Consider the following 26079-nt stretch of genomic DNA (forward strand, 5'->3'; position numbering starts at 1 on the left):
CTGAGAGCACGTTAAAATGACTGCAGGTTGAAGTGCATTAAATTACAGAACATATCGCTGGTGGGAAGCCTAAGAGTAAATGTTAAGTAGTCAAAAAACTAAATTACTGTATTGAGTTGTTAGATTTTAAATGGACTAAAGGCTGTGTCTCTGTCTTTTAATCATTAGATGTCCAGGTTAGCCCTTACACTGTCCTAGTTTGGATTATTTGAAGTGCGGTTGTATAAGATATGTCTGTGCTGTGTGTTTTGTTTAATAATTTTTGTTTTTTTAAGTATTATATGTTATGTATGCTATGACTAAATGCACATGGGTTGGACCACAGTAAGAGTGGCAGCAGCATTTGCTGCAGCTCATGTGGATCCCGATAACCTAAACATAATCTACTATGTTACCTACACTGCTGTGAACAGGGTTAGCAGCAAAATGTATTTTTGCCACCTAAAAAACTGACTGCTTTACCTTGTTTTTCGACAGCCTTCTCTGATGAGAATTTCAATGATTTGTGGCTTCAGTGTTTAAAAAGGTTAGTTGGAATTCACTGACACACAATAAAACAAACTAACTAACAGATCAAGGCAGCTGTAGTTCTCTGGTTAAAGGACTGTTTTTGCCAAAAGATTCTGGTTGTTTTAGAGAGAACGATATTTGGCTTGTGTAACAGTGGTATCTCAACAGAAAAGGCTGTCTTACAGCAAAGGAAGGCAAAGAAAATATTGCAAATATGGAGCATACTTCAACTGGTATTCTGATACTGATTTTTTTTTAGGTGTCTAAATACATTTTACTGCTGGACCCTGTTCACAGCAGTATGTTGTTAATGGTTTAATCTCCAAACTGAGGACATGTTAACTGTCATCTACACTGACTATGACTAAGTACCACATATAACCACACTTCAAATAATCTTTAGATGGAACATGGAGGTGTATACAGTATATATTTATATATATGATACATCTTTTTCTGGTCACAGAGCTGTCAGCTCAGTGATTGTCAGAAAGGTCAAGAGGAAGCACAGAGACAGATAGCAGTATATTTGTCAAGAGTTTCTTAAGACAGATGGTGTAAGAGTTCATGTAGGGTTTTGAAATATGTTTGTCATCATCCTATCTTAGTTGAGTTTACAGATTAGATTTCAGTTTTGGATTTTAAAGCCTCCTCAGCAGCCTTTTCCTTATCAAGGTCCACTGGTTCACCGTAAACAAGGATTTCTTGTAACAAGCACAGCTCAGACAGCGCTGTGACTAATGTCAAAAATGGACAAAATGTGTAAATAAGCAGCTTGAGTCAAGAACAGTTGCAGTGGTTATGGTCCAATGTGTTTGTGCTGCGAATGACATTTTTAAAACCACATTTTCTCTTTTAAATGATCAAAATAATTAAGAATTAATCAAGTTATATAAACCACAAACAATGAGCCCTACATGTACATAACCACCTCAGACCATTCCAACTTTAGTTCCAGTAAATGAACCATTTTCCATCTCACACAGTGGGATTCTTCCCATCACCTCACAACTGTCTCCATGTAATATTTCGTCTTCGTGCCGTCCATCATCATCATCATCATCATCATCATCATCATCATGTGTTGTAGTGTGACACAGAGATACTGGACTCAGCAGCTCTCCTCACAGTGGACTGTAGATCTGCAGTGACCAGCTGGTGGTGTGTTTCGTTGTTGTAGTGTGTAGTGCATGACCAGTGTTTTCTCCATCCGTCCACAGTGTGACGTGGCCGCATCACTGATCGATGCGATCAAATTTCCCCTCCTCCACCGTCCAATTAGTGCATGCGGTGTGGTTAGTGTGTAGCTGATCCAGGAGCAGTAGGTGGTTGGTGTGGTGTGCAGTGCATGCTGTGGTGTTAGTGGCTGTGGGTCAGTGGTGCTGTGGTGTGCAAAGTCCTCACCTGTCGCTCTCCGCCTGGCTTTTCAACAGGAAGCACAATCACAACACAGCTGCAGGTTGTGACAGTGTTTCTGCTTCAGCTCCACTTGTGCTTCATGGACCGCTCAAAGCTTCATTAGTCACTTTGACATCAGCTTATTTTAAAATGCTTCCATCTTTACAGCAACAACTGTGCAAATGAATGCTTTCTCAGTTTGCTCTCTGACACCTTGGACTGGTTTCCTGGAACAGTCTTAGTGCCTGAGGAATGATTCCAGCCTCACACTGACTGCTCTCAGAGATTATTAGTTGTTCTTATTGTTATTTATCATACCAGGAAACCTCTCTTTGAACTGGGATAACGCAGACATTAATGCTTTATTAACTTTCACTGTCAGGATTTTAAACAAGTGTAATTCCCACACTGAGCGACAAAGCTGCTTATATTGGGGTAACAGAAAACTGGAAAAGAGAATTTTTATACTAGCACTAAAAGTTATATACAAAACAAAAGACATCAAACAAATCATATTAAAGAGTTGTAACTTAATATGTATTGAGCAGAACATTTGAGAAAATAAAGCAGCAAAAATCTTTAGGGGAACTAATTAACAAAACATAAATACAACACAAATATTCTTAGGTTGAGATCACAAAATTAGCACAATTAATATAAAACATGAAAAACTAACCTCAAGAGATCAGATCAATAGATCTGTAATGATGATGTGAATATTAAAAAAAAGTCTTGACCAGTTCCATAAATCTTCAGATCAGATTTGTAGACTTCAGAGGATGTTTTAATATTTCTGATTCTGTTTCTAAAGCATCTAACTTGTCATCAACATTTAACTTTACTCCACCATCACCTCCTCTGCTCTCACTCGTCCGTCCGCTGCCATCACTCCATCCATCTCCTTTTATTTGGCTTCCTTTGCCTCCTGTCTTCCTGTCTCTCCACCTCCCTCCCACCCTCCGTTTGTCCTCCAGCTGCTACGGTCCCGGAGCAGAAGACGGTCACTCTGGATGTGGACGTTAACAACCGCAGTGACCGGACCGAGTGGTGCAGCTGTTATTATCACGGAAACTTCTCACTCAACGCCGCCTTTGAGATCAAGCTGCACTGGATGGCCGTCACTGCTGCTGTGCTCTTTGAGATGGTAACCAGATATTTGATGTCCTTCTTTTTGATGTCAGTGAATCACATCAGATCATTTGTCTAGAGACATAAAATCAATAGATCACAGCCTCTACACATTAGGGCTGTCCAGTATAACCAAAATCTCCAGTATATCCAGACGATGATGCTCATCATGATACAGCACATTTTCTTTAAATGAAATTCAAATAGGATGCAGTGGAAGTTTTTCCTTACTCTTGTGAGAGTCTACATAGGGCTCAATGATAAGTGTTGCCCACTTTCCTGGGGCAAGTAAAATGCCATGTTGGACAAATAAATCAGGCTTAAAAATAATTCAACTATTCTGATAATCAATTAATCATTAAAGTGAGTGCAGTTTTCAGCCTCTCAGATATGGAAGATTTCCTGCTTTTCTTTGTTTATTATCACATGAAACTAAATATTTTTAGGGTTTGGATTTACAGAAGGAGACATTTAAAGACATCACCTTGGACTTTGAAAAAGGATGGACATTTTTCACTATTTTCTGACATTTTATAGACGTTGCAGACCTAAATTAAACATGACAATTAACTTTAGTCGATTAAATAAAACAGTTTGTACAGGGGCAAGTAAAAATGGACTTTGGGCAAGTAGATTTGTGGAAAAAAAGGACAGGGGGTGTCACACACTGTACTGATTGTAAATCCCCCCGAAGCAAATAGTGATTAGTGATATTGGGCTGTATAAATAAAGTCTGACTTGACTTGAGATTTCCTACCCGTATCTGTGCTGTGCAGGAAAATGCAAACCATCATTCAAATGACAGAAAATATTGTTGTAAAGACTGTGATTTGCAGCACAGTGAAATAAGCAATAGCACATAATATGAAACACTATTTTTCTGTAATTATTATTATAGTTCTGCTGTCATTAGCTATGATTTATCATTTTTCTGTCGTCACGGTATATAGACACATCACACAGCTGAACTACACATGAATGAAAACTTCCATTCCAGTCAGCAGAGATTATGTGTTTATCCTGAATAGTGCAGCAACACTCTGATTCTTCCCATTTAAAGTTCTTTCAGATGACAAAAGGAAGAAGAAAAAGAAAACACATATACCAGTGTGGCTTAGCTCTGGTAAAAAATAAAATGATATAATCTGCATAGAGTGATACTTTATATTCAGTGTTTGTGTTGTCTCTTATACAGAACACTAAAGGTTCACTGATCAACACAAACAGTGTGACACTGAGGAATCACTCTGTTATTTAAGCTGTAAATGATGCGTGTTTAAAAGTTTGGGAACTGTCTGATCCATATGATATTTTAATTCACTTCAGGCCTTAAAAGAGTGCTTAACCAGTTTATCATTGTGCTCCTGTAGCTGTCAGACTCAGAAAGCATGACAGACACAAAAAAAAAAAAAAAAAAAAAAATCAATGCAGCAGATCCTGGGGTATCGTCTGTTTTCTTTTGCCCATTTCTCTTCCACAAAAGGCTCCAAAAACCTGTTAACAGACTTTGGTGTGTAAAATTTGTGCAGTTTTTTCAAACTTTAAAAAAAATCTTCTTTTTCAAATATGTTGTTGTGATTCCTGTGTGTTACAGTAGTATTTTACTCCCCAATTTCATCGCTGCAGTCTGCAGATTGTGTGACTTTGGTGAGAGTTTTACCACAGAGAAAGCTGCAGAACAGCTCAGACAGGTTTGATAATAGCCAGAAGTTCAAGCAGGTTACCTAAACCTCTGATTTGGGAGTGAAAAGGAAGGGAAACATAATGGGTTTGCTTTTGAATATTAATGTGTTAGAAACACCCAACAGAGTGATGAGTTCTCCATCACTGGAATAAGAGAAATTGAGGAATGGGAAGCTTTTTCTTCAGTGAACCACAATAAAGGAGGAGAGAAACTAAACACCAGAACTTTTTCCTGAACACTTCATGAATCTGACCTGCTCTTATACTGGCTCCCACTATCTGATCAACAAAATCTGTTCAGACACACCCAACATTCTCAGTATGAAACACAAAACACAGCACACAATGATGCTTTTTTTAAACAAGGAAACACCAGTGAAACTGTTTTGGTTGTGTGGCAACCTGCTGTGACACAGAAAATATTGAGGAAATGAAAAACTGATTGACTGAAGTATCATTAAATCCTGGAAGTTCAAAGTGTCAAAGAACAGGGATGAAGCTAAAGATCAAAAGGATTGATATCACAAAAAGAGAATGATCCTAAATACTGTAAAAGATCAACCACAGACTATTACAAGACCACTGCAAAAACTTTTTACCAGTTATTTTCACAATGTCTTCACTTGAATGTTATTAAAATCAAGGGTGATATATCAAACTGAAATACATACAAGTATATTTCTGAATTAAGAAAGTTTAAATATTCTTAAAGGGATAATCCAGATTATGAGGTACTGATCTGTAGTCAGTGTAATACCTACAAAGAATGGTGTCCCAGTTTAGAGAAGCAGCAGGAGTGCTGCTGTAGGAAGTTAAGCAATTTACTGCTGTCAACAGGGGCAGCAGCAAAATGTATTTTACCCACTAAAAAAAAAATCTTAGCAGTTCAAGTGTACTCTATATTTAGACTATCTTCATGACTTTAACTTGCTGTCAGACAGCTTTTTCAGATGGAAAAAAAGCTGTTATATAAGATAAATATTGTTCTTTCCAAACCAACCAAACTCCATTTGAAAAAACAGTAGTTTTACCTCAAAGGACACAGGAGTTGCTGGTCTACCACTGCATCAATATCTTAGTTAGTTTGGTTTCTTACGTCACTTCTTTGTTTTAAAATAATAGTTTGGATCGACTAAAGACACATAATACTACAACGGATAACAGGTCGAGGCAACTGTAGACCAGCAACTCCTGTGTTCTGTGAGGTAAAATGACTGATTCTGCCTGCAGACTTTGGTCTGTGAGTGATATTTGTCTCATGTAACTGCCTGTCAGAAACGGCTGAGATACCTGTTGTTGCTGATCGTGCCCACAGCAGGTCATTGTTTACTTTGCAACCCCACTTTAAATAATCTGAACTATCCCTTTAAGCAGGAACTGAAAGAAGACATCACCTGGTAAACTTCAAGAAGTCAAAGGAAGGAACAGCTGTACAGAAAAGTCGGGTTGATCACTGAACTGCTGTTGTTTATTACCCGTCAGGTTCAGGGCTGGCACAGGAAAGCAGCGTCCTGCGGCTTCCTGCTGGTCCCTGTTCTGGAGGTTCCCTTCGCGCTGACGTCGTACCTGTACGGAGATCCTCTGAGGGCCCAGCTCTTCATCCCTCTCAACATCCACTGCCTGCTGAAAAACAGCAATGACAACCTGTTTGAAGGTACAGGAGCCGTCTGACTGAACGCTGTGTTCGTGTGTGTGTGATTCATGTGTAGAGCAGCTCAGTCACAACTCGTGTCTGATTGAATCCATCGCAGGTTTTGAACCAGAGACGTACTGGGACAGGATGCAGCTCTTTCAGGAGGCCATACTCTACAGGTCACTGCTCTTTTGTGGTTTCCATAACTACCATTCATCAGTCTTCAGAGCATGATGGGACATGTTGAGCACAGAAAAATGTTTTTTTAAGGCACATAAATAAAATTTGGTAGAAAAATTATTGAATATCACTCAACTCTGTTTTCTTCTCACTAAGTTCATGTTCATGTTTGCTTTGTAGGAAGTTAAGCAAGTTTGTACCACTGTGGACAGCATTTTACCTTGTTATTTAAGATAAATCTTGCTCTTTCCGAAACCACCAGACTCCTTTGGCAAAAAACAGTACTTTTCCTTGCAGAACACAGAAGTTGCTGGTCTACTTCTGCTTCGTTCAGTTAGTCCGTGTTTTTGTGTGACTTTGGTTTAGTTCAGATTCACAGAACATGTGTTGACACGTAACTCATGTAACCTCACTCTGAAAAATCTGAACCATCCCTTTAATGATTATATTGACTTAATTGTGTAGCTGGACTCACTAAGTTTGCAAAACAGCATTTTACTAAGGCATAATTCTTTCTTTATAAAACATGATTCAAGTCCTTGCAAAGTCTGTGTGTTTTCTGTGTTCAAAATGTCCCTTCAAGCAATCAGGAATTTTGTGTCTGGACCAAATATTTTCTTTAAATAAAAACACCTTTATTTGATGTATTATGTAAAACTGTGTCTCTACGTTCTTTCTACCAGATTTGGCTTCGTGCACGACAAGTTTTCTGCTTCTGCTTTTAATTTTCCTGCTGATAACAAGCCGCAGTACATCCACGTCACAGGTTTGTCACGTCACAACACAAAAACACACAATCTGCTGTTTGTTTTCTGGACGCTGACGAGCTTCAGTCTGCTCCTCTCCCATCAGGCACCGTGTTCCTGCAGCTGCCGTACTCCAAGAGGAAGTACTCGAGCGGGCAGCAGCGCCGACGCAGGAACTCCACCACCTCCAACAGCCAGGGGCCGTTCGGCGGGGAGGAGCGTGTCGGTTATTACTGGGCCTACAACACCATGCTGACCAAGGCGTGGAGGACGGGCCTGCTGGGGGACGAGAGGCTCGCCGACCGCCTGCTCAGAGACTTCACTGACTTCTGCGCCAACAAGGACAACAGACTGCTCAACTTCTGGGACAGCTGTCAGGAGAAAATGAACGCCAGCGCCCCCTGACAGGACGAACACAACATGTGAAGACCCTAAACAAGGAATGTGAAAAAAGCATTAAAAAGTATTTTTAATCTTTATTTATCCAGAAACTCAGTTACATGCTGATCTACTGCTGCTGATCGTGTCAAACAGGTGACTCTGACTGACCCCTCTGAGAACGAACCACTGATCTTTGTGGATGTTTACATCATGACCTGCTTGATTCTCTGCTTTGAATGAAGGAACGTGACATTTTAAATATGGAATTCATGCCTTAAGAGCAGAACTTCTGCTCCAGTGTTGTGTTATTTACACAATATAAAGAATAAGACACCTATTCCTGTGAAATGTTTTTTTTTTGTGACACAAGACAAACCAGTCAAACCAGGAACAACCTGTTGGGCTGTTGTATAAGCCAGATAAGATTCTCTCGAAAGCAACCAGACTCCAGTTTTACCTCACAGAACACATCAGCCAGCTTTTAAAAATGACAAACCATCGCGACCCAGTTCACAATAAGTCTTATTAATAAATCTTGGGAGGAGCTGTGTATATTCCTGACCATTTTACTGCCTTTTCAGCATCACATTATAGCACTGGTTCCCAACTTAGAGTCCAGGCCCCCTCTAGGGGCTTTGTGTGCTCTGAGGCTGTTGAAATTAGATTTGCATGTTAATTTAATCACAATTTATACAAATGCCTGTATACAAAACTATTTAAAAGATCTTTTCCTCATTCACAAATGGGAGCATCACTTCATCTGCTCTCTTCTTACCCTGATGCCCCCATCACTCTGGAACAGGGTAAATCTGGACTCATCAGACCACATGACGTTTTTCCATTGATCCACAGTCCAATCTTTATGCTCCCTAACAAACTGAAGCCTTTTTTCTGATGATCCTCACTGATAAGTGGTTTTCTTAAGGCTCCACAGCTGTTTAGTCCCAATCCCTTGAGTTCTCTTCACATTGTGTGTGGAAATGTTCTTACTTTCACTATTAAACACAGCTGTGAGTTCTATGATCTGGTTTCACCAAACGTTTAAGCGACCTCTGAACATGAACATTAAAGGTTTTTTTCCTGAACACATTTCTTCCTTGAAGATGATGGTTCACCAAAGTCCTTCCAGGTTTTAATAATGTGTTGGACACTTCTTAACCCAGTTTTAGTCGTTTCATCTCCTTGGTCATTTTCTTTGCTTGATGCAGGAAAATAATTTGATTCTTCTGAAACAGAGTAACATCTTTTCCACGACCACAGGATATGTCTTCTGACATGGTTGTTTAAGAAGCAAGAAGCTGCTCACTGCATCAGTTACCAGCTGAATCATATTAATCACTGTAGTAATTATCAAATGGAAGGATCTTAACTGTTAACTAACTGGACTGGACTTAGTTAAATCCAGGTGGTGACTTTTTTTTTTTTTTTTGGCCAGGCAGTGTATATTATATGTGTGTGTAGGCTGAGGGGCGCTTTCCATAGATTAAAGTGGGGGGGCTCCTAGGAAAAAAGTTTGGGAACCACTACATTATATCATCTTGACACATGTTATTGAAAACATATATGTTAAATGCTAAAAATGGAAAATAGATGCATTACGGCAGAGTTAACAGAGAACCTCATTGTTTTTATTTCCTCTCATCAGGAAAATAATATAGTGGATCAGCACCTCATACAACTCCACTTGAAAAAACTTGAACTAACCCTTTAAGAACTTCCACAGGTGTTTTTTTCCCTTTTCCATGAAGCTGAGTGAAAAACTAACAGTTCAGAATTGAGGTCAAACACAGAAACATTTGCAGTTGCACCTCATGAAACTTGTTTAATGAGCATCTTTTTATAAAACAACACCAACACATACAAACATATAAGTCACCGGGGCAACAAAGGCATAAAAATGAAGTAAAAACATACACTTATCAAAGTTTGAATGAAGGATTATCACTGAGGTTTGCAGTGTTGGTTAAATATCACAACAGACTCCCAGTCAAACATCAGTACCCGTCCTGATCATTTACCAGTATGATTCTCTTATATTAGTATTCACACATTACATATATGTATACACATTTTGTAGCATTGATCCCTTTAAAGTATTTTATATCAAATTCAAGTTTCTTTTGATTATAAAAAATATTTCTTATAGTCCATTTGGTCTGATTATAAAGAGATGATTCAAACAGAAATACCTCATAATAATTCCATGAGTGACAAAACCCAAATCAGAGCACTTTATCAAAATGATCCACAACAATGAGGCACAAATATTAAGTTATCCCAGTATGTCCACTGTATCCTAGTGCAGGTTTTAAATACTTCATCTCTTCTTCTGAAGAACAGTTCACCTGGAGACATGTGTATGATGCCACATGACTCAACAGCCTTATTTCCTGGAGTAACATTCAAGGTAAGTTCTCAGAACTCCTCTTGTTTAAGTGTCGTCTGTGCGTCGCAGCGAGGCCTCCATTCTCCCTTATGTTTATTTTCCAGTCTGGAGTTCAAAGTCAGTTTTTACTGTGTGACTGTAAATGTAGTGGTCTGTCAATGGGAAAAATGTAGCGGAATGACCCTTTCATGAAGTCTTCCATCTGGAAACCCAGGAAAGTTTTGTGGAATGTAGTCGTCTGTCACATCAGCTAATAATGCAGCACTGACAGGACATCAGCTGTTAGGACACTGGATTTAAAACGGTCTGTGTTCCTTCCTTTTTGGTGTTTCTGTGTCCATGTGTTTCCAGTCTTTCCTAAAGTGTACACACCGTCCAGTTTGACTAAAGACTGCTGTGACCTGGCCCCTGTCCTCCCATCATTTTCTCTTCCGTATAATTGTCATCGACATTCTTTTGCTGCTTCACTGCACTTTAAAGCTCCCTGTTTGCTGGACCGTAGCTCATGTCATACTTGTGAAAAATCAAACAAAACAAAGAAACCTGATCACGCTCACAGCTCTGTGGTGACGCAGCAACTTTTGGTCACAAACCTGCAGATGTAAGGAATCTATACGATCAATGATCTGTTGTTTTTCATTCCTCTTTGATTCTGGGACCCTCACAACCTGCTGGCGAGTTTTAAAGGCATTTTTTTGTTTTTTTCAGAGCCACAAATTGTGAAAAGAAACTGTCGCTGGATTTTCAGATTTCCTTGAATGAATCATGTGTGACTGTACTCTCTCAAATAGTCTGCAGTGAAAAATTATCAAACTGAAAATGTGAAAGGAAAAAAAAAAAGAAGTACAGAAACAGGTTTGCAGTTCTGAGGCGCCTGTCTTGTGTGTGATCCTGTTGGTCAGTTTCTGTGGAAATAAAAAAAAGATTCTAATAAAAACGTGTAGAATCCTAAAAGATAAATCAATTGTCTTCAGATTGAGACGGACTGAAGATTCACTTGAAATGGATGACTTAAAAACAGAATAGAATGTTTCCTTTCATTAATCATGTTGACAATCGATCTTTTCCAGCCTCTTGATTGCTAATATTAAGTGGTTATTGTCTTATTTCAATTGTAATGTTATTTAGTTACTGGATAGTGTTTTAGTTTATTTAAGTAAGCCTTGATTTGTGGATCTTTTCTGTATTTATTATTTATGATAGAAAGGGTCCAGGCTTGTCTGCAGTTATCTAACTGTATTATGTGTTTTTCTTTTCTTGCTGTTGTTTGTACTGTAAATACTGATTTGTAAAAAGAATAAATAAAGTGTTCAAAAACAAGAAGTTGCTGTTAAATTTTCTGCCGAAGGACTAATCATTTCAGAGTGAGACAGCAGGAGGTAGGAGACATTTTACTCTCTACTTCCAGTCAGGACATCTGCTGATGTTTTTGGAAAATCATGGAAAAGAAGATCCATGTTGAAAACAGCTGGAGTGTCCGTTAAGCATTAAAAAGATGTCCCTTCTCAGTTCCTTTGGTTTCCCTGGTAACTCCTGTAACTTAGCACAAGTGCTGGATGAGTCACGTTAAGTGCAGCAGTGAGGAAATCCCCTGGAAGCTCCCTGAAAAACTCAAGAAGAACTTTAAGAGGAAACTAAAGTGAAAGCTCCTCCTGTCCTGCTGAGACCCGCCCACAGTTTGTGTTTCTTCTGTCGTACTGCCAGCGTGTCAGCTGTAGGGAGGGAGCTGTTAGTTGATTCTGGCTTCACCCTCTGACATGTCTGTCTGACCACCTACACACACACACACACACACACACACACACACACACACACACACACACACACACAGAGGACAGGAATGGTCAGGCTGTGAACCACAACAAAGCAGTAATGACAAAGGAACAGTTACAATGAGTGAGGCTGTAAGTTATATTAGTACAGTTGTCTGACTCACGTGATCTGATCCTGATTGGCCAGATGAGGATGGAGCAGAGCGCCAAAGCTGCGATGATTGCCACGCCCCCCGTGACTATGACCATGACGTAATGATAGAACCACACACAGGCCGGACAGCACACCACAGTGCTGAGAGACAGAGAGACACAACAAAACATGTCAGAGCAGGTCTGAGAGCCTGAGAGACAAACAGGACAACAGTCAAACTACTTAGTTACTCTTCTGGATCCAGTGTGTGTGTGTGTGTGTGTGTGTGTGTGTGTGTGTGTGTGTGTGTGTGTGTGTGTGTGTGTGTGTATACTAACTGGCAGGGATGCAGAGCTTGAATGATCATCACAGCGACTCCATTGGCCAGCTTATCAGTGAAGCTCATGGCTCCGTACACAAACGCTCCACTTTGCTGCAGACAGAGAGAGACAGGTGAAGACGAGACGATGTAAAAGGACACCAGTGAGGGTGACATCACACCTCCCTCTGTCTCTCTCTCACACACACAGGTCTCACCGTCTGATCTGCGATGAGCTCTGCGGTCATGGCGAGCGATATGACCAGGATGGTGGCTGACCCCGCCCCCAGCAGCACAGCCGCCCCGTACACCTGCTGACCCATCTTGCCATCCAGCAGCACCCAGTAGGAGAAGGCCATGACCAGCAGCAGGCCCACGAAGTAGGTGAGCTGGACCAATCAGAAGAGAGACACATAGATGAGCTGCTGGTTCTATTTTTTTTTTTTTCTTCTCATTTTTCACTCACTTTATTTAAAGTTCCAGAAAACTTGGTTTCAAATTCTAAGCAGTTCTGTAAGTTATGATTTTGTCAAAACACCCTTGGGGATTATTTCTAAAGAACACGACAGTGAAAACTCAGCAGATCAGTTTGATCAGGTCTGTGTGATCTGATTGACAGTAACACTGAAACATGAGTAAACAATCCACCAATAGTTAACAAATTTTGATACTAAATCCTGACTGGTGGATGGACGTATGTGACATCATGTTCTTCTTAGTCACCACATGTCCTCAAATAGTGACCGTGGCCTTCATTCACCTCAGCTGCAGAATGTTCCAGGCCTTTAATTGTGGCTTGTATTCGAGACAGGCCTTTATTTCTAATTCCTTCTGTTTGATGAGTGTCACATTTTAGTATGAAACCTTGTTTTTATCTGTTGCTGTTTGTCTTGTTCAACTCAATTACGGCGTCAATATTTCCTGTGTTAATTTCAAATTAAAAGACCTCTAGCGTTTTAGTGGACAGAAACCCTTAATTTCTTAACAAGTCTTTTATTGTGAAACATTTGCAGGAATGTGTTGCTGGTGTTATTGTGTGACTTTTGGATCACACAATTACACAAACAAACTAACCTATCAAGGCAGCAGTAGACCAGCGACTCCGTTTTCTTTTTTTTTTTAAATAATTATCACAGTTTGGACTTTTTGTGTCTTTAACTGATAGGCAGCTGAAGATAAGACAGGAAAAAGAAAGAGAGGGGGTCACAGGCTGGAATCAAGTCAGGGCCATTTCAGCCTCAGTACGTGGCAGATGCTCCACCCACTGAGCCATCAGGGCGCCCCACAACTCCTATTTTCTGAGTTTAAGTTACTGTTTTTGCTAAAGTAGTCAGGTGTCTTTGGAGAGAGTGATATTTGTCTTCTTTAACAGCGTTTTTCTGTCTGCAAAGGCTGTCTGAAAAATTCAAAATTTTTAAAATTTTGTTGCCGACCCTGTCCACAGCAGTACATTGTTTAGCTTCCTACACTGGTACCCCTGCTGCTTCTCCAAACTGTGTGTGTGTGTTGGCCGTCATCTGCTGTAGTTAATACACCGACTACAGATAAATGTCCCAGAGGCATCAGGACTGGAGCCAGGCTGAGGTGTGAAGTCTAACTTACACTTTTTCCAATGAGTTTACTAAGAGGCTTCATGATGAAGGAGGACAGGAAGCCACTCAGGTACATCACTAATGGGATGGTTGCAATGAACTTCTGTTGGAGGGAGAAAGAGACACAGAGTGAACAAACAATGAGTGTTGAATGTAGCTGTGATGATACTGGATATTACTGAATGGTTGTGATGATTGTGTGTTACCTTGGGCAGACCCAGAGTGTTGATGAGATACATGGAGATGTAGGTCTGAGACAGATTGACGATTAACCTGGTGGACATGTAGAGTAAGGCCACCTACAGAGACACACAGTAACACACACACACACACACACACATCTGTCAGTCAGTGAACAGGACTTCTGATGAAACACTAAATGTGGCAACTGTCATGCTGTTGAAACTCTTCCTACCTGGTAAAATGAAGGCTGTCGCAGCCAACACTTCCACTGCAGGAGAGACGACACGCTCCTGGGGCGAGGAAGCAGGGGTTTCCGCTCCCCGTCCTCCTCCTCCTCCTCCTCCTCTTCCTCCATCCACCTCCTCCCCTCCTCTCCTCCAGCCTCAGGCCTCCTCTCTCTGGTTCCCAGGTGGAAGATGAGGGAGAAGAGGGCGCCGATGCCCAGAACGATCAACGCCAGATTCTGTCATCAAACACGACACAGCAACAGATCGAGGTTTATTATTAACCGCTGTCTGCTTTTTTCTTCTTTCACTTCCCCCAAACTGTATGAGCAGACTGTTTCAGTCTGTACTCACACACCAATACTCCTTTTTTAGTTTTACATATCAGACAACACAGATATTCCTGTCATTACACTTCCTGTGTGGAAGCATGTGAACTAAGTTATTTTAGAGCATATCTGGGTTGTAGTGGGACAGCTTCAGTAACATGATTAAAAAGGTTACATACAGTTTGGGTGTGTTACATGCACACAATAATGTCTAAATTGAAAATTACTGTGAGAAATGGTTGCATAATAGTCCTGTACACAAATAATAATGGAGTTTGGAGTTTTGGTTCAAAGGGTAACTATATTTTTCAACCTGGACCCTAAGATTTTGTGTAGAGTTGTAACGACTAGTCGATTATTAATCGATCATAACATTAATCTCCAACTATTTTGATAATTGATTATCGTTTTGAGTAATTTGTTAAGAAAAGAAGTCCAAATTCTCTGCTTTCAGCTTCTTAAATGTGAATATTTTTTGGTGTCTTCACTCCTCTCTGACAGTAAATTGCGTATCTTTGGGCTGTGGACAAAACAAGACATTTGAGGACATCATCTTGGACTTTGGGAAACACTCATTGATATTTTTCACCATTTTCTAATATTTTAAAACTAACAACTATAAATCGATTAATGGACTATGAAAATAATCTTTAGTTGCAGCCCTGCTTTTGAGTCTAACTGACTAATAAGGACAACAGTTTTTGAAATTTGTCCAGTATTGAGTGAGAGAAACAGCTGCTGTATTGTTCTGTTCAAAGCCACCAAACTCCACTGACAAAAACAACAATTTTACATCTTTGGTCTACTGCTGCATCGACTGGTTAGTTTGTTTGTGTTACTGTGTGACTTTGGTGTTGTAAAGGGTTAAATAATGATTGAAGCAGCAGTAGATCAGGGAGGTAAAACCGCTGCTTTCATCAGTGGAGTCTAGTTGCTTTGAACAGAGCGATACACTGACCGTTTCTGGTTAAAAAAAAAAAAAAGTATATTACTGTTCCACTGTCTCTGTAGTCATCTTTTCCATAATGTTGTCAGACATTTGGAATAACAATCTAAGTCTGTCAGTGGCAAAAACAAGTGCCTCTAGTGTCTGGATGGTGCACAGTAGCCTGTAGGGATAATGTTGTAGAGATGGCTCAAGACGATTTTTTCATGTCAATACAGATACATCAAACTGGAGTATCTACTGATACAGATTCCCTTTTCTTAAACAACTCTATGAATGCACTTGAATGGATACTTTGCTTAACTTGGCCATCTAAAAAACATCAAAGTGTGAAACAAATAAGGAAAAAAATACATATCCCACAACATGACAACTCAGTTATGCAAAACTGCTGCTCCGCAGCAACTTTGCTCAATGTGTACTGACTGAAACATTTAGATACTATTATGAAGCACCAGAATCACTGTACAACAGAAGGGTGTGGTCTGTGATTTTGGAGAAGTCTGTGTGTACATTCAACAGCTAAAGCTAACTTTGTCTTTTGTGATAAGAGCTGATCTGAGCAGGTAGAAATGGTACCTGATCTCTATACACACGCTACTTCAGCAAAACCACTACACACACCAGGAAAATGACCAAACATGACACATTTAGTTTTAAATGGGACTAAATTGGTACATGTGATAGACACTTCAGGGCTTTTCACAATGCATATTTTTAGCCCTCAAATAATTTAGCCCCTTTAAACACACACACAGTGTTAACCCAGGGTTAAGCTAAACCCATGACTATATGATACACACTGCACTTCTACTAGCCCTGGGTTAAATGTTTGTAGAAAGGACTAATGTTTACGTTCTAGTATGACGTGTGACTACTCTTAACAGTCTTTACACTTGTTTCACACCTTTTAGCCCTGTGTTTAGTCTACTTTTAGGGATAACCCTGCTACAGAGCAGGGTCAACAAACAAAAGCTTAAGTTGACATGAACTCATTTTGCCAGGATGGTGCCAGTGTGAAAGCTATCTTGGGGCTAATATCCGATTTATATCTATGGATATTTCCTAGTCAACAAATAAGGTACAATTCAGTTCTTTTTTCTACTTTTCTTATTTTGGGGGCTTTGTATGCCTTTAATTTACAGGACAGCTGAAGACAGAGGGAGTGGGGGAAGGACATGCAGCAAAGGGCTGTGGGCGGGAGAACAGCCGCGGCAGAGGACTCACAGCCTCAGTACATGTGGCGAATGCTCTACCAACTGAGCTTCCAGGCCACCATACAATTCAGGTCTAAGCGTGAAGGTAGCGCCTCTTGAATCCACATGTCCAAGTCAAATGACTGAGACAGTCAGTGTGATCTGATTCCACTGGTATGCCAGACACAGTGTCATTTCAAATCACAAGGGAGACACAATAACAACACACACACAGGGCCTTATTTTCCAGAGACACCAACAAATCTAAGCGTATTCTCTCAGCACCGGAGCTCATGGGTGTGACTAAGTAAAGCTTGGCGAGTGTTCAATCAGGAAGGTTGTCTTAATTCTTACTCTGTTTACAGTTTTGGCTTTTCCTGCTACCAACTCCACCAGCTGACGGACAGCGTTCCCTCTTATCACTTAAATCAGCACCAATCAAATTTTGCCACGACCTCTGTGAGTAGGGTTGCCACCTTTCAGAAATGAAAATAAGGGACGCCCACCACAGCTCCTCAGGGCCATGACCACCACAGGCCCGACTCCCGTGGGGTGCTATGTTTTATTTTGTGCCAGTGTTAGTAGTAGTAGTACTAGTAAAGGGGTGATCAAGAAAGCAATTCGTCATACTCAGTGGTGGACAAAGTACTCAACCCCAGTAACTGAGTCAAAGTATAGATACTCTGAAAACACCTGATGATGAACTGACCTGCTTGTAGAACCACTCTGCTACACAAAGTCTATAGAAACACCTATAAAAAAATTAGCATAGAAATACAATCAAAAACAAAAAGGACAGCTGTTGTCATTTTCTGATGTAACTGTATTAAAATCACATCATGAAATTATATTGAAGTTAACTGTAAGGAGTTCAACAAGTCTGTTAAATAACTGAGATTTCTTTCTGTCTTCAGAGGCAGTATATATACATGAATTATGTGGTATTTTTCACCCCAATAAAACAATCCAACTTTAAAAGCTACCTGGAATAATGAATAATTATTATAACATCTTGAGATTTAATTTAGTCTTTCTCCTGCTGTCACCATTACTGCTTTTTGTTTGAATGAAAGAGGGAGAGTTTACTTGTTCTTGTTAGTGCGTCTGGACGTATTTCTGCTTTTACATCAGTCCCATTTGAGAGGAGCTACTGTGATTGGTTTCTTTCTGTGAGGAACACAGCATGTGACCAATGGCATTTTAGAAAAGAAAAAACACCAACAGCTGACTTCAAAGCTCAGTCAAAAAGTAACAACAACCTTCCTAGAAATGTAGTGGAGTCAAAAGTACAATATCTGTCTTTGAAATGTAGTGGAGTGAAAGTCAGAAGTTTCCAAAAAAACAAATACTCAAGTAAAGTACAGATACTCAAAAAATGTACTTAAGTACAGTACTCAAGTAAATGTACTTCACTACTGTCCACCACTGGTCATACTTAAAGCTTGAAATGCTTTATTACCAATGAACACATTCTTTATTGTGCAACATTGTTGCATATAAGGTGCTGTTAATTAGGCTACATAAAGCCGTAATTACATGCATCCCTATTTAACATACAATGAGGAAAATATATAACAAAGTGCCATTTGCACACAACTTAGTTATTGCACAATCAATTAACCTATTTAATGAGATACTGTTTGATCTACCACATGGCAGTAGCACTAACACCTAAAGGAGATCTATTTGTGTGGAGTGTGCAACAATGAACTTTTAAAATATAAACTAAATAAACTGAAAACTTAATGTAACTTTTAAAGTACATATATGTTCTTGCTGTAGGGACTCTCTTTGTGAAGCCTGAGGACATTTTTACTTAAAGAAAAAAAACAAAACAACAACAACAACAACAAAAACACTTGTAAACTTGTTTATCTGCGTTTTCACTTTTGAGAACGTGGTGGAGTATCGTGGTGTAGTGGACATTTTTAAAAGGTGTGGGTGTTGTGAGCAGCGCCGGTGTGTGGTGTCTGTCTCTAGGCAACGGTGACAGCAACACACGTAGGCAGCCAGGCACCAGAGCGGGGGGGTCCTGCGTAGATCCCGCCACGACAATTTTGCTGGCCTTAGTATTTCCTGTGTTTTATTTTGTTCATTATTGTTAGAATTAGTGTTGATGTGTGTGTGACAGACGTGTATTGGACATTTATGAAAATACAGTAATTGTCAATTAAAGGACGATTCCGTATTTTACGGGACGGGTGGCAACCCTATCTGTGAGCCAATCACATCAGGAGGAAAGAGTGTAATGAGTTCACCTTTGAGGAGATGCTGGACCTCAGGACTCACACTGAACTCAGCTGCCATGCTCCAAATATTTTAAATGTAAACTTGCATTCTATCCTGACCGATCCATACTGGGAGATTTATATAATTCATGAAGTTATCAAATCTGTGCCACGTTCTTTATAACATGCATACACTTCTCATAAATCAGAGACTGCACATGGAACATTCCTGCTGCTGTGTGATGACAACAATTTGATCAACTAAAAGAAAAAGATTTGACGTTTTGAAAGTTGTCATGGCCACCACCAACTGAAGCTACAAAAATTGTCCTTACATCAGTACTCCTGCTGCTTCTCCAAACTGGGTTGTGTTGACCTCCATCTACTGTAGGTAATACACTGACTATTGATCCCCTTTAGCACCACTGTTCACTGTTGATGTTTAACAGTCATCTTCAGCAGCTTTACCCACTCTTAAACATTATAACGTGTCCTCACCCTGAAGACGGGGATATCTACTGGTCCGAGTGAATCAAGGTCATCGTCCTCTCCAGCCTGGACATGGAACAGCAGGTAAGCGATGGCATACACAGTGATGTTAGCTATTACTGTGAACGCATACCTGCACACACACACACACACAAGGAAAAAACAACATATTCAGGAACTGCATATGACCTTGCTGTGTGCGCTGTGTGTGTGTATGAAATGTACCTGTATGCAGTGAGTTCCACTTTGGCGTGCTCACAGGTGACCAGCTCCGGGATGAGAGACAGGTGTGAAATCTGAGTGGCGGCCCAGCCGAACTGAAAGATGACGATGAACGGGATGAAGTAGATGAGACTGGCCCACTGAGGGGTGAGGGAGCTACAGCCCAGACACTGGTTGAAGATGAAGGCGAAGGACAGCAGCACGCTCAGTGTACCTGGAGAACACACACACACACACAAATACACACAGAAACACAACATACGACTTTAAGTATAGTGTTTGTTTCTCTCCTGTTCACTTGAATGAACTGGTATCAGATCACCTCAAATCATATTCACACACAAAAGTAAGGAAATGAAATTTAAAGGGACAAATCACCCCAAATTAAAAATACATACGTTTCCCAGAGTGAAAAGTTCCTTTAAGAACAAAATTTACAATTTTGCTCCAAAACTTGGTGTGTTAACTTCATCTGTAAGACTTAAAGAAAGTCTATAAAACCTGTCACATTTCTTGAATTTTTAACCTTTAACATTTTGTCTTCATTTCACAGCACAACAAAAGCTGTGTTTCCACCCAGAACTTGTAGTCCCAGGAATTTCTTTTCAAGGTTCTGTAGTAGTTCCTGTTGTTGCCTTAGTTTCCACCATGGTCTTAAAGACCCCCTAAGATTAGAGAAATCATTCTGCTCGTGTATGAAAAGGCAGAGGCTGTTTACAACATGTTTGCGTGTGACTATGCAACAACGACGATGACGACATTCAGCCCTACAGACAGGCCTCACTGTTTGAAAAAAAGACAAAAAACAAAAAATGGTTTGCAGCGGTAGATTCTAAAAAATTGTGGCTAAAATAAAATAGTCCTATTACATGATCAGAGATAATTCATTCTAATAAAAAATACAGACATTAAGTGTGGTGTTGAAACTTGAAGCCTCCAGGTCACAAACACTAGAATAGACTTGACAGTGACGCAGGAGATATCGTTTGTCCAACCGTTAAACTTTTGAAATTAAAAACATTTTCCATATTCAGAAAGTCTGAACTGTTCAATGAAGGAGAGCATGTATTTAGTGGAAAACATGTCAGACACAAATTGTTATTCTAAGCAGAGTATTTTCATGTCTTGAAACACGTCTGGCAGGAACTGTGATGATTTGATGGCCTCAGTACAATAAAAATGTTATTTTTCATGCTTCTCTGTCTACTTTTTGAGCTCAGCGATGTTTAACTGTTATGTTATCTTCTTGAGTACTAAACCCAAAAGCCTCTGCCTAACACGCTCTGACCTTAGACACTTTACAATGAAGCTTTCCCTGTGTATGCATTTGTCACCAAGCTCTTGCGCAAGTAGTTAGAATTTTGTATTTTTAATTAGTTTGGAAGGGCAAGGGTCTCTTGTGGTGGCGGTGATTATAATTTTTGAAAAATGTAATCATCATTGTTATAAACTGGCTAATAGGAGCTGTAAGTCATAAACAGCTGCTAGGCTAAAAACAAGGCTTGCCCAGTCACATTTTGGCCTTTGACGAGGCTCAAATCTGACATTACAAAACTGACTGTAACTCGCTTTATTCTGAATCGTTTTTCATGAAATTCGGTTTGTTATAAGGATTACTTGAAGGAATTAAACTGAGTTACTTGTGGTGATCTAATCAGCTCTATGCCAAAACATAGAGATTCTGAATAGCCATAACTTCCACTAAGACCTGCAGACTCTGACCTATGAATAGGGCACGTTACGTGTATATTATTAAGGATTTTATCTTTTGGTTTAGATCCAAATATGTGGAGCACACACTGTTTTTCAATTAACAAGATTCTGACAGGATTAATGAATTGATTAATGATGAAAATCTATCCACAGATGAGTCGGCAATCAAAATAATTGTTAGTTGCAGCTCTGCATTACACTATTCTATGCAAAACATAAAAAAATCTCTGTTGGTTGCAGTAGGCAGTTGTGGTGGTTTTGCAGTAGGTGTTTCACCACCTGTTGCCTGATGGGGATCTGCACTCTACTGAGTGACATCTTCTAGTTTTGTTTTTAATTTTTGTGTTCAATTCAGTTTAGTTTCAGTTAGTTTCCACCGTGGGTTTTGCCATTTCAGCTTTGTTTTTTATCGTTAAAGTATCGTTTTACTTCTTTTTTCCATTAGTTTCAGTATTAGTTTTTATCATAATATGGGGGTGTTTGTCAGAAGCAAGATTTAAGAAGCTCAGAGTAGTTATAATGTTACAATGACAACACTTATTGCAGGCAGCTGACTCAGTCATGTAGATATCCTACTCTCATTAAACAGATGCACTAGTATCTGCTCACACCTACTGTGTTGACAAATTTCACCAAAGTGACAAAGAATAAAATTAAAGACAAGAAAATTTCATTTTAATGTCTTTTGTAAGTTCACAATATCATCTCAGTTATTATTACGACAGCTTTCGTTACAGAATCTTGTAAAACATGATCTGACCTGAATGGGATCAATAAAATATACGCCAAGTCTTCAGTATGGGAGCACAGTCCAAACAGTAGTTTCATAAAAAGTTACATCAACACCCTTTATGAAAGCATGTCGGCTACAGAACACCTGACTGACAGAAACAACAACAGGCAGCTTCTTCTTCCTGTTCAGCCTTTTACCTCCCACTGCAAGATACTAAAACTATGTAGAACATTTACAGACTATTAAAACTTTTAAAGGTTACATAAACATAAGCATTGAAGAAACACATGTATTAATATAAAAGGTAGGATTCTCCTTGAATCACATGAACTGCGCCTGTATTTACATTTTTCCCAGGCAAAGTTACACTGAGAGGTACGTTAGCTAGTTAAAAAGAAGCAGAAGCAGACTTTTACTTGGATCATTTTATTTCTGAAGTAATATTTTGTGGTTATTATGGTGGAGGCCCTATGGACAATACTTTGTCAATAAAGTTTCTTGTAGTAGCTTTAAAAAGCTAAAAAACAGTTTCTTAAAAATATGACATGGAAACCTTAGAAATAAAATGTTTATTTCCATGTTTATTTGAATATAATGTGTCAAAAAATGCTGTATGTGGCAGATGTGGGACCAAGTCTTTGCTTTACAAGTCACAAGTATTTCTCAAGTCTTTCCACTCAAGTCAAGTCTCAAGACCTTAACTTTGAGTTTGGAGTCCTAAACAAGTCATAATGCGCTCTTCACCAAATGTAATGCCATTATAACAAAAGAGCCTTGACCTACTGTGATTTATGGAACTTCAAATGTCGACCAAAGTTGGAAGTTCTGGCATTTGTGTCTGTAATTTCGATTTGCACATTTGTTGAGCCCTACATAGTATTTGCACACACACAAAATTATCAAAATGATAAAAGGTGAAGCCACTTGCGTGACTAGGTAAGTGGAAAACAAAATATTACGGCTGAACCCTGCTGGTGTTAAAGTCCAAGTCGAGTTGTCTGAAGTCATCAACTTTGTGACTTGAGTCCACACCTCTGGTATGTGGGTTACTAAGTCTCTGAATTTACACTTAACTGTTGCAAGTAAATCATTTCTGAATCTCATGGGGCAGTAAAGCAAAGCCACGGTGTAATACTATCCACCTGTAGGTCTGTTTAACTCACCAACTAGATGCCATGTCTTCCTCTTGCCATAGTTGCCACAGCCAGGGGTTTGGTCTGACTCATAACCAATGAGAGGTGTACAGATAGCATCAGCGATCTGCCCGACCAGCAGCAGCAGACCTGCACCACAGGAACACATTCACAATTCAGTTAATGACAATGACAACCAGTGTGTGACAACAGATGAAGACAGACGATGCATGACAAGGGCAGGTGTTCACTGTATGAATTTAGTATAAACACCCACAGACAAGACTGAAAATATCTGGTGTTTATAAGACTGTGACAGTCTAACTTAGAGGAACAATTCATCCTAATATCAAAAATACAGATTTTTCCTCTGGCAAGTATTCCTATTTATCCACCTATACTGTTTTGGTGTGACTTGCAGAGTTTTGGAGATTCAGCCAGAGAGATGTTTGTCTTTGCTCCAATATCATGGTACCAGATGGCACTCCGCTTGTGGTGCTTAAAGCATCAAAGAAAATATGAAATGAAATGAAATGATGATTTTAAAAACTCAACAGCAATGTCTTATTTCAGAAATTATGTCCCTGTTGCTCTAAATAATCCACAGACCTTGTTGTGAGCAGTTTCATGTAGGAGACTTTAGACTACTTTAATCTACTAGAGCTACTTTCTGTCTGATAGAAATAAAGTAGTTCCTGCATGAAACTGCGTGCAATCCACTGGTGTGTGGATTATCTTGAGTCACTCAGTCATGATTTTTGTAAAAGAGACACTGGTTTTGAAATTTTCAAATGTATTTTTGGTGCTTTGAGCACCACAAGCCGAGCGCAATTTAGCCAAATTATACTGGAGAGAAGGCAGACATCTCTACAGCTGACATCTCCAAAACTCTGTAACTAATACCAAAAATATCTAGATGAATAAATAGCACTACAGGTAAGATGAAAATATGAACTTTTGATTTTGGGGTGAACTCTTTCTTTAAAAACGAAACACCAGTATAAAATGAATAGTATCATCACTTTTTTCTGATGCATAAAAATGAACATTATAAGTTTCAAAAAGATTTATTATAGGGTTGCTGTGTAGGACTGCATGTAATGTCCAGATACATATCCCATATACACAACATGTAGACGATGAGACAGACATAGAGAAAGACAGAACAATACATAGATATTAAATAGAGCTGCAACAATTAATCAATTATTAATCGATTATTAAATTAATCAGCAACTATTTTGACAATGGATTAATTGTTTGAGCAATATTTTAGGAAAGAGAAGTCAAAATTCTCTGATTTCAACTTCTTCAATATGAATATTTTTTTGGTTTCTTTACTCCCCTGTGACAATAAACTGAATATCTTTGTGTTATGAGTAAAACAAGACATTTGAGGATGTCACCTTATGCTGTGGGGAAACACCAATTGACATTTATCACAATTTTTTTTTGTCAATTTAAAACAAACAACTGTTGACCAATTCATCAAGAAAATTAGCCATGTACTAATCCACTATGAAAATAGTGGTTAATTGCAGCCCTGACAGTAAGGCTAAATCAATATCATGATATGACGATAGATACTGTCTTAGATTTTGGACATTACTTGTGATATGACATTTATTTTTCCTGGTCATACAGGCTGCATTATAGTAAAGTGATGTGATTTGTCATCTGAATTTAGCAGACTACTAGATCTCCTGCTAGATAGATAGATAGATAGATAGATAGATAGATAGATAGATAGATAGATAGATAGATGTACTAACCTGCATTTGTGTTTTGGAATCCCAGCACTGAATGGTAGAAGACCAGTAGGTATGTGAACCACATGGAGGCACACAGGTCGTTGAGAAAGTGTCCCACCGCATAGCTGAGCCTCTTGAGGAGAGGCGGACCCTGGACGTCCGACATGATGACTCGAGGAGACTTGACTGTTCAAAAGACAATCTCAGTACGCGCCTTAATCAGTCAGACTGACTGATAAAATAATGTGAATAAAGTATGTGAAGTTAGGCGAGTTTTTTCCCCCGGAGAAGTTGAACAGAGCTAAATGACGACAGACCTGTTCTCGGTTCCCTTTTTTCACATGTCAGCTAGTGTCTGTACATTCACTTCTTATCGTCATGTTTGTCCGTTCAGCAGCGTATATGTCGCTGCTGTGGGAGGTAGAACAAAAAGATATTCCCTTTCATTTCCATCTCTGTGTCGGTTTCCTCCTGTGGTCAGGTGACAGTGGAGAGCCGTGGCCAAGCGAGGAGGAGCATCAATGAAAATCGAAACAAGCACAACACTACACCTCGCTGCATTTCACCCCTTACATCACATTTAACTAGCTAGGTAGGATAACTGACTAGTTGGCTATGATACGCTGTGTCTCAGCTTTCTGCGGTGGTGAAAAACAGAAATGCCATTAGAAGTCACCCCAACATTAGTGAGAAACCTCTTAAATTCCCTTTTTCCTGCATTTCTTACAGCAGCAGCAGCGTCTCACGTTAATTCCATGTCGGTACGGAAAACAGCGAACAGCTCCATCATTAGCTCTAAGCTAACCGGCTACAAACGTAAAGCACATCTGGCGATACAAATGCAAACAGATGTAAACAAAAACGCAGATCCGGCAATGATGATGTAAGCAGAAAAAAAGCCAGAAGAATAGACCAATAGGAGACCCTTTTGCTCCTCTCAGCCAATAGCACAAGCCTCGCGGCACTGCTCACGGGTTACACGTCCTCACGTGACGATAGACTAACAGCCAAAGATGACGTATGTAAGTCTATGAGAGATATCCCCAACTCACTTCCTCAGTTGCGTAGTAA

The 26079-nt window shown here is 39.5% G+C and overlaps 2 protein-coding genes across 7 annotated transcripts in view; one reads left to right on the forward strand and one right to left on the reverse strand.

Annotated features, from left to right (window-relative positions):
• The window catches only part of depdc5 (DEP domain containing 5, GATOR1 subcomplex subunit), a 31212-nt gene extending 23216 nt beyond the window's left edge, over positions 1–7996 (forward strand). For 5 of the 6 annotated variants that reach the window (XM_084732303.1, XM_084732306.1, XM_084732307.1 and 2 more), the window contains 5 exons: positions 2883–3052; positions 6202–6373; positions 6471–6531; positions 7216–7298; positions 7385–7996. In XM_084732303.1, the coding sequence (XP_084588429.1) occupies positions 2883–3052; positions 6202–6373; positions 6471–6531; positions 7216–7298; positions 7385–7683 (785 nt within the window). In that variant the 3' untranslated portion in view covers positions 7684–7996. Of the gene's footprint in view, positions 1–1730; positions 2826–2882; positions 3053–6201; positions 6374–6470; positions 6532–7215; positions 7299–7384 lie in introns of those variants that run through there. The other variant, XM_084732308.1, reaches the window with a different exon arrangement.
• Positions 7997–9454: 1458 nt separating this feature from the next.
• On the reverse strand, positions 9455–25906 carry LOC146318350 (major facilitator superfamily domain-containing protein 12-like). The gene is made up of 11 exons (XM_084732320.1): positions 25030–25906; positions 23288–23407; positions 19682–19892; positions 19466–19589; positions 14277–14507; positions 14068–14160; positions 13872–13964; positions 12488–12658; positions 12289–12383; positions 11982–12112; positions 9455–11818 (listed from the first exon to the last, which is right to left on the reverse strand). Exons 1-11 carry the CDS (start codon positions 25172–25174, stop codon positions 11775–11777), a joined length of 1458 nt encoding a protein of 485 aa, XP_084588446.1. The 5' UTR covers positions 25175–25906; the 3' UTR covers positions 9455–11774.
• Positions 25907–26079: the final 173 nt, after the last annotated feature.

The sequence above is a fragment of the Lutjanus erythropterus genome, chromosome 12 (assembly GCF_056507025.1).
Source record: "Lutjanus erythropterus isolate fLutEry1 chromosome 12, fLutEry1.hap2, whole genome shotgun sequence".
Taxonomy (NCBI): domain Eukaryota; kingdom Metazoa; phylum Chordata; class Actinopteri; order Lutjaniformes; family Lutjanidae; genus Lutjanus; species Lutjanus erythropterus.